Here is a 9,775-nt window from a genome sequence, read left to right as displayed (position 1 = left end):
TTTTTTGAGACAGAGTCTCGCTCTCTTGCCCGGGCTGGAGTGCAGTGGCCGGATCTCAGCTCACTGCAAGCTCCGCCTCCCGGGTTTACGCCATTCTCCTGCCTCAGCCTCCTGAGTAGCTGGGACTACAGGCGCCCACCACCTCGCCCGGCTAGTTTTTTGTATTTTTTTTTTTTTTAGTAGAGACGGGGTTTCACCGTGTTAGCCAGGATGGTCTCGATCTCCTGACCTCATGATCCACCCGTCTCGGCCTCCCAAAGTGAACATACTTCTCTTAATAACTGATATAACATGGACACAAAATTAGTAGACCTATAGCAGACTTGCTCTAATTGAGACATACATGTATAAACATTGCACCAGATAGTGGCAGAGTATGCATTGTTTTTAAATGCACACAGAACATTTACAAAAATTGACCATATACTAGGTCACAAAAGCAAGCCCCTTCAGATTTCAAAGTATCAAAACATACAGAGTATGTTCTCTAACTACTGTTCAGTTATTCTAGAAATCAATAAAAGAGATAATCTAGAAAACTGTATGTTCATAAGGTAAGATATATATATACCTCTAATCTAGGTAACCAATTGGTCAAAGAAGAAATCAATAGAAGTTAAATACATTTTTGAACTGAATAAAAATATATATCAAATCCTGTGTTATTAGATAAAGCTGTGCTTCAAGGAGAATTTGTAGCTTGAGATGTAAATATTAGAAAAAGCAAGATTGAATATCTAAGCATGACATTCAAGAAGTTAATGGAAGAACAGCAAATTAAAAGCACTTGAAGTAATAAGGATAGTTAAAACAAAATCTAAAGCATAAAATAGAAAGGATCAATAAATCCCAAACTTGCTTTTATAGAAAGACCAATAAAATTGACAAATGCATAATAAGTATGTCCAAAAAAGAAAGCAAAAATATCCAAAATCATGAATGAACATGAAAACATAAATACAAATACTGTAGTCATTGAAGATAATAGAGATAATTCTACTACTTGGAGTAGCTACCTGGTTTGTCTCATAGCAGACTTCCTTTGTGAAGAACTGGGAAAACTGGACAAATTTTTTTCTAGTAATTCTTATTTTTGCTTTTCTAGTAATTTATTTAATTCAACCTGGGATAGAGATGATTCCAACCTTTACTTAGTTCTTTGAGGAAGGGTCAGTTTCTCTATCTTTTGTAGCAGATTCTGTCAGTGCCCTTCCCATACCAATTGGACCCTACCTATAGTTTTAGTATGTTCTGGACAGTTCTAGTTTTCCGTATCTGTATCTGTATGCCTCAGGGCCTTTTTTTCTAGAACAGGAGAAAGCTACTTCTCCTGTTTAGAAGACCCAAGGAATTAATATTCCCCCATCACCATAGAAAGCACTCAATCAGTAGGTCTTGGGAGTTATCATATAAATATCCCAGTTGCCTCTTCCCTTGAGTTGGTTAATACTGAGGTTTGTATTTTTGAGTTTTCTAAAATTTCCTGGTTGTAATAACTGCAGTGGCCCACCATGGGTAACTAGCATAATAACACATCTTTTAATTAAAACCTACTTTTCCTTCACTTTATTACTTCTCTACTTTCCTACCATTGTCTCTGTACCTCTCAAATAAACTATTTCCATTGAAATCCTTGAATTACGGTCTGCTTCCGTTGGAACCAAAACAGGGCCTCAATCAAAAGAATGGGCTGTTTACCAGGGCTGCTCCTCCTTATAGACCATGTGCTCCAATATTCCACCAAACCTTGCAAATCTGCTGAAGTTGTGCCACAACTGAATATGGCAGTTACTTTAATGAGAAAAGTAGCTTAAAAGTCAGGTCTCTCCAGAGATTGCCTTTCAGAGGTTTTTATTTTCATTGTCTTAGTAGTTTTCCATTGTTTTCAGATAATTAGTTTTTATATGCCGTCCGGGTGTTTTAGTTATTCTCATTGGGGAGACTGATCTGAAACCACCCAGGCTGTTTGACAGAGGTGGAACTTCGGTATTATGTTTCATGTTTCTATTCAAATTCAAGAGATATTGTTTGAGCTTGGAATGTAGGTGAAATTCTTGGCTGGAAATGTAAATTTGGAAACTATCAGTGTGTAGACACTATTTAAAATTGTGATAGAGGGTTACTTTACCTAGAAAACATGTATTGATAGAGAAGAGGCACATTAAATTGATTGCTAGGGAGACTGAAATAAAGTATCTAGTCAGCTAGGAAAAAAACAGGAAAATGTTGTATATGGAAACCAAGTTATGGAAGCGTAGATTAAATTTTCCTTGCAGATTATACATTATTAAACAGATTACGTAATTTAAACCAAGCACTTGAGGGTAGAAAACATTGGGGAATGGACACAAAGACATAGTCCTGCCTTCCATTTCAACCATGTAAATAAACTATAGTACATAATAAAGCTTGCATTAGCTCAGTTGCAATCAGATTGTAGCATAAAGTGATTTACCCTTGTATTGGTATTAATGCCAGCATTCCTGTTTACCACAGGTTCAGGGCTGGAAGATTTTAGCTATGTCGCACAATAGAAGGTGTGAGAGTGAAGTGGGATTACCCCTTTCCTCTGAAGTAGGTGTGAATGTTGCCAACCCCTTGGCAGGTATAGGAATACCTTTTTTAAAAAATGTTTTAAAGAGGCTGGGTGCAGTGGCTCATGCCTGTAATCCCTGCACTTTGGGAAGCCTTGGCAGGCAGATCACGAGGTCAGGAGACCAAGACCATCCTGGCTAACATGGTGAAACCTCATCTCTACTAAAAATACAAAAAATTAGCCGGGCGTGGTGGTGGGTGCCTGTAGTCCCAGCTACTCAGGAGGCTGAGGCAGGAGAATGGTGTGAACGCAGGAGGCAGAGCTTGCAGTGAGCTGAGATTGTGCCAGTGCACTCCAGCCTGGGCGACAGAGCGAGACTCCATCTCAAAAATAAATACATAAATAAAATTTAAAATTGTTTTAAGGAAATAGTTACAAATGACATTCATCAAACTACTTAAAAACAAACATGAGAACGTTGTATCTGGTTGGTATGGATTTTTTTTTTTTTTTAAAACCATCTTCATCTCTATTTTTAAAATTTTCTCCAATGAGCGTGAATTATTTGTATCATGTAAACATATGTAGATGTTTGTTCAGACTTACAGACATTTTTAACTGAATAATTTTCCACAGAGAGAAGTTGCAGCTAACAGCCAGAATGGTGAGGAAATTGTTCCTGCTTTGACTTTACGTTTCTTGATTACGCAACTAGAAGCAGCACTTAGGAACATTCAAGCTGCCAATTATACAGTAAGTGTTTTCTTTTTGAAAATTTGATATAATGGACTTGATCAACTTTTCTCAGTGAGAAAACAGCCAATGCATGCTTATTTTAAGGTGTGGGCCAATTTTTAATTTTCTCTTTTACCTCTAGAAAAGGGTATGTATAAATTGATTCCTTCCTGTGTCTTGTACTTTCTTATATGACTTTTGGATAACTTATATGTCTTGTACTTTCTTATGTGACTGGCTCTGTAATATTCTATTCTAGTCTCCTTCCCTACCACAAAATTGTGCATCTTAAGAGAAACTTGAACTAATAGAAATGGGCTTTCCCAATTAGAAATGGAGAATCATAAAGTTAAACAAATAAGCCAAATATAGAAGAACAAATACTGCATGATATCGTTTGAATGTGGAATCTAGGTGTTGAACTCACAGAAGCAGAGAGTACAGTGGTGGCTAGGGGTAAGGGGTCAGGAGTACAGACTGAAGAGATGTTGGTCAAAAGATACAAAATTTCAGTTAGTTGTGAGGAATAAGTTCAACAGATCTGTTGTACAACATAGTGACTATAGTTAATAACAATGTATTATAATCCTGAAAATTGCTTAGAGTAGATTTTAAGTATTTTCACCACAAAAATGGTAAATATGTGAGGTTATACTTATGTTAATTAACTTGAGTTAGTCATTTCACAATGTGTACATATTTTATAATGTCATGTGTATGATAAATATATACAATTTTTATTTGTCAATTTAAAAAGAAAAAAAAATTCTGTCTTTTTTAACCATACTTAATCAGTTTCTCTTTCTTCTGAGATCTCTATATCTGTAAAAGTTGGAATTTCTATTAGAGGTAAAATTAACAAAATGTATTTATGTGTTTGAGATCAAATGATACTTTAGAAATAAATAGGGTTATCTTCAAAACAGGACTACCCAGACACCAAAAAAAAGGAGCCTAAGACATTAACTCCCATATTATAATGATGTACAAAGAGATGGAAAAATAATTCTTATTTAGGACTCTGGAGATTAGGGTTCTTACAGGGTGAGTTACACCATTCAGAAGGAGATTCTAGTTGGACTCCAGTGAGGAAACAAAGAAAATGAGGGGTTTGCATCTTATAATCCTGACAACTTTGGGGATATGGCAGACCTGCTGTTTCTCCCACTGACTAGATTGCCAGTCAGTGAAACAAATCAATGTGAAATCAGCCTTAACAGGTACCCATTGCTTAGCCTTCTTTACTTAGACATTACTTCAAAGATGAGTCTTAGACTAGGAAATGGAAGAGTTTCTCCCTTCGTAGCTCTTGGTAGTACTTGTGAGCAGAAGTGGCATTGTCATGATCAAAGCAGTCTATTGCTGTTTCTAAATTACTCTGTCTGTCCTTCAAGGCCACCAAAAAGGGATAAGACAACCTTGTAGGAGGCAAGAGTGGATTATGTATTATGGGGATGCAGTTGCCAATTGCATCTCTATATTAATTTTGTTCTAGTTCTTGGAATAATCTTTGCTAATGAGGAGAAGGTAGGAGAAAAGGATAGGGGCTTTAAGTTAAAAATGTACAACTTGCATCTTTAAATTCCAGAGATTTTCCTCATCTAATTATAGCATTACCACAATTCTGTATCTTATCTTGTTCTTAGAAATGTTTTATTCAGAATTATATTAGCCAGTCTCTGTTGTGTTAGTCATGAAGCTGTTTTCTTTTAAGTACAAAATAATTGTTCACATTTATTTAATGTTTGCTGTACGGCAGCCACTGTTCTAAGTGCTTTGTAAAAATTAGCGCTTTTACTGTTCCTGAGTACCCTATCTTACCGCACAGAGGTTAAATAACTTGCTAACTTGACCAGGTAGTAAGTAGTGGAGTCAGGATGCAGTCCTTGGCTCTAGATCCTGTGGTCTGAACGACAACATTTTACTGCCTCTTCAAGGATGGGAATTTTAAGGTGGGAACCACTTAGATGTTACGGGGAGTTTATATTAATAGACTCACTTAGTCCATCAAGAACAAACACACATGTCTATCTCCACTGAGTTCAGTTTGAAGCCAAATTTCTAATCACAGTTATCTCCTCATCGAATACTGTTGGTCATTAGAAGCATGCAAGGTGAGAGTATACAGTTAGATCAGTATAAACAGAAAGCTTATGGGCCGGGCGCGATGGCTCGTGCCTGTAATCCCAGCACTTTGGGAGGCAGAGGCAGGCGGATCATGAGGTCAGGAATTTGAGACCAGCCTGACCAAGGTGGTGAAACCCCGTCTCTACTAAAAATACAAAAAATTAGCCAGGCGTGGTGGCATGTGCCTATAATCCCATCTGCTCAGGAGGCTGAGGCAGGAGAATCGCTTGAACCCAGAAGGCAGAGGTTACAGAGAGCCCAGATTGCACCACTGCACTCCAGCCTAGGTGACAGAGTGAGACTCCATCTCAAAAAACAAACAAACAAACAAAAAAACCAGAAAGCTTATATCCTGTGGATATTTATTATTCTGTGTACCTAGAAAAATCTTGTTTATGGTATGGGGAAATCTTGATGAAAAAGGGTAATGTGACAGAAGATAGGGTTATAGTCTTCAGTCAATATAGAGCTTAAGAGCAGAGGAGTCCAGGGTTCTCCAGAGAAACCAGACTAGTTTTTGCTGTGTGTGTGTGTGTGTCTTTGTGTCTATGTGTCTGTTTGTGTGTTCTGTTTTATATATATAAAACATACACACAAATACTTATATACACATATACATATACATGATTATAAGGAATATATAATGTGATTTATTATGAGGAATTGGCTCATGTGATTATAGAGGCTCAGCAAGTCCCATGATCTGCTTCTGTAATCTAGAGACCCAGGAACGCTTGTGGTATAACTCATCCCAGTTCTGAAGGCAGAGAACTAGGTATAAATCCAAGGATGAAGGCAGAAGTTGAGATGAGATGTCCCAGCTCCAGCAAGTAGGCAGGGAGCAAAAAGGGATGAATTCTTCCTTCCTCTACTTTTTGTTCTATGCAGGCCTTAATGGATTGGATGATGCCCACCTACATTGGAGAGGGCAACCTGTTATACCCAGTCTACCATTTCAAAGGCAGTTTTCATCTGGAAACACCCTCAGAGACACACCCAGAAATAATATTTAATCTGGGCATCCTGTGGCCAGTCAAGTTGACACATGAACTTAACCATCACAAATACAATGGACAGAGAGGTCTTGGTGTACCCCTCACACAATTTCCCTCAATAATTACATAATTACATTACTCCAGAACATATTAAAAAAAAAAACAGGAAATTGATGTTGGTTCATGGGGCTTTGTGTCTGGAGTCTCCAAGACCACCCTCATATTCAGAGATTTGCTAGAAGGACTGGACTCAGCATATGGTTATACTAATGTCTAAGATTTATTACGGTGAGTGATAAGGATATATAGTGATCATATGGGGAAAAGACACAGGTGAAGTCTGAGGAAAGCCATCTACAGGTTCCTCCATATTTTCTCCCTTCCTTGAGAAGCCACACAGCATATACGGCCACCTCCAGCAATGCAAATATGGCAACATCCACAATGTTTCTGCCCAGGGAAGCCCATAGGAGACTCAGTGATCAATATTTTTATTGGGCATTGGTCATCCAGGTACCTGCTGCCTGGCATGTATCAAAATTCCAGACTTCCAGAAGGAACTCCCAGGTGCTCAGCATAAATCACATTGTTTGCACAAATAGTCTAGACATAGCAAGGCACCTTTATCAGTTAGGGAACAAAGTTCCCAGACATCAGCAAAGATCAACTTTGCAAGCAGGCCTTAATAAGGATAACTGCCTCAGGCCAGCTCTGTTAACTTTTTAATGCCCAGACTTGTATAGTTCTGTGCCATGTTATCAAATGTGTACATTTGTGTAACTACTACTGCAATCAAGATAAAAGAACTATTCCACCACCACAAAAATCTCTCATGACTTTTATGGTCACACCTACTTCTCTCCCTCTACAATTCACTGATCCCTAATCTATCTCATCTGAGTAATTTTGCATAGACCATTTTTATGTGAAGGAAATATCCACATGGTTTGATTTTTCAATGAAGAAGTGATAAACTTTATGTCCATACTATTTTGCAGAATTCATGTGGGAGAGTAAAGGATTTTGATTTAAAAGATCATTGTTTTTTTGTTTTGTTTTGTTTTTGTTTTGAGATGGAGTCTCACTCTGTCACCCAGGCTGGAATGCAGTGGCACGATCTCGGCTCACTGCAGCCTTCGCCTCCTGGGTTCAAGTGATTCTCCTGCCTCAGCCTCCCGAGTAGCTGGGACTACAGCATGCCACCACACCTGGCTAATTTTCTGTATTTTTAGTAGAGACAGGGTTTCACCGTGTTGGCCAAGGATGGTCTCAATGTCCTGACCTTGTAATCTGCCCACCTCAGCCTCCCAAAGTGCTGGGATTACAGGCATGATCCACCGCACCTGGCCAGATCATTGTATTTTTAAAGGTGGATGGTAGCTACTTCAGTGTTCATTATATTATTATTTAATGTGTTCTTAATACCTAAAATATTACATATTAAAAGAGAGAGTGAAAGAGAGTTTTTGAAAGGTTTAATGTAACAAATTTTTATACTTCTTTTTTACCAGTTTTTTAAAATTTTTATTTTTAATTTTCGTGGGTACATAGGTGTACATTTTATGGGGTACGTGAGATACTTTGATGCAGGCATACAATATGTAATAATCACATCAGGGTAAATGGGCTATCCATCACCTCAAGCATTTATCTTTTGTGTTACAACAGTCCATTTATACTCTTTTTTTTTTTTTTTTTTTTTTGAGACGGAGTCTCGCTCTGCCACCCAGGCTGGAGTGCAGTGGCCGGATCTCAGCTCACTGCAAGCTCCGCCTCCTGGGTTTTACGCCATTCTCCTGCCTCAGCCACCGGAGTAGTTGGGACTACAGGCGCCCGCCACGTCGCCCGGCTAGTTTTTTTTTGTATTTTTTAGTAGAGATGGGGTTTCACCGTGTCAGCCAGGATGGTCTCGACCTCCTGACCTCGTGATCCGCCCGCCTCGGCCTCCCAAAGTGCTGGGATTATAGGCTTGAGCCACCGCATCCGGCCTCTTTTTCTTATTTTAAAATGTACAACAAATTATTGTTGACTGTATAATCATTTCAATTGATGCTAAAAAAGTAGGGTTGGTATTTTTGTAGAGATAGTATCTCACACTATTGCCCACTTAGGTTAAAATGGCTTATGTACAAAATATAGGCAATAAATGCTGGTGAGGATGTGGAGAAGAGAGAACCCTCTTACACTGTTAGTGGGAATGTAAATTAGTAAAACCATTATGGCAAGCAGTTTGGAGGTTCCTCAAAAAACTAAAAATAGACCTACCATAGGATCCAGCAATCCCACTGCTGGGATATACCCAAAGGAAAGAAAATCAGTATATCAAAGAAGTATTTGCATTCTCATGTTTATTGCAGCACTGTTCACAGTAGCCAAGATTTGAAAGCAACATAAGTGTCCATCCAGATGAATAAATAACAAAAATATGGTACGTATACACAGGGGAGTACTATTCAGCCATAAAAAAGAACAAGATTCCCCCCAGCACTTTGAGAGACTGAGGTGGGAGGCGCACTTGAACCTGGGAGTTCAAGACCAGCCTGAGCAATGAATTGTGTGAGACCCCATCTCTACAAAAAAAAAAAATTAAAAGAATGATCCTGTCACTTGAAACAACATGGATGGAACTGGAGGTCATTGTGTGAAGTGAAATAAACCAGATAGAGAAAGACAAACTTTACATGTTCTCACTCATTTGTGGGAGCTAAAAACGAAAACAACTGAACTCATAAAAATAGGAGAAAAAAAATAGACAGTAGAATGATGGTTACCAGACACTGGGAAGGGTAAGTGGGGGTTGGAGAGACGTGGTGAATTATTTAGCATGTCAATTGCTTTTATAAGCTCCAGAATTTCTACTTGATTTTTTTTTAATTTTTTTTTTATTATTTTTTTTTTATTATACTTTAAGTTCTAGGGTACATGTGCATAACGTGCAGGTTTGTTACATATGTATACTTGTGCCATGTTGGTGTGCTGCACCCATCAACTGGTCAGCACCAATCAATTCATCATTTATATCATGTATAACTCCCCAATGCAATCCCTCCCCCCTCCCCCCTCCCCATGATAGGCCCCAGTGTGTGATGTTCCCCTTCCCGAGTCCAAGTGATCTCATTGTTCAGTTCCCACCTATGAGTGAGAACATGCGGTGTTTGGTTTTCTGTTCTTGTGATAGTTTGCTAAGAATGATGGTTTCCAGCTGCATCCATGTCCCTACAAAGGACGCAAACTCATCCTTTTTTATGGCTGCATAGTATTCCATGGTGTATATGTGCCACATTTTCTTAATCCAGTCTGTCACAGATGGACATTTGGGTTGATTCCAAGTCTTTGCTATTGTGAATAGTGCCGCAATAAACATACGTGTGCATGTGTCTTT

General features: G+C 38.5%; 1 protein-coding gene across 5 annotated transcripts in view; it reads left to right on the top strand.

Annotated features, from left to right (window-relative positions):
* The window catches only part of LOC111543003 (E3 ubiquitin-protein ligase DZIP3), a 109,308-nt gene that overhangs the window by 24,554 nt on the left and 74,979 nt on the right, over positions 1-9,775 (top strand). For all 5 annotated transcript variants that reach the window (XR_002731730.2, XM_023212734.2, XM_023212710.3 and 2 more), the window contains exon 5: positions 3,173-3,289. Coding sequence is in view for 4 of the 5 variants with exons in the window: in XM_023212734.2 (XP_023068502.2) it covers positions 3,173-3,289 (117 nt within the window). In the remaining variant the exon portion in view is untranslated. The remainder of the gene's footprint in view (positions 1-3,172; positions 3,290-9,775) is intronic.

The sequence above is a fragment of the Piliocolobus tephrosceles genome, unplaced genomic scaffold (assembly GCF_002776525.5).
Source record: "Piliocolobus tephrosceles isolate RC106 unplaced genomic scaffold, ASM277652v3 unscaffolded_19, whole genome shotgun sequence".
Classification (NCBI taxonomy): domain Eukaryota; kingdom Metazoa; phylum Chordata; class Mammalia; order Primates; family Cercopithecidae; genus Piliocolobus; species Piliocolobus tephrosceles.
Note: the sequence above shows the minus strand (reverse complement) of the source record. Positions and strands in the feature narration are given on the sequence as shown.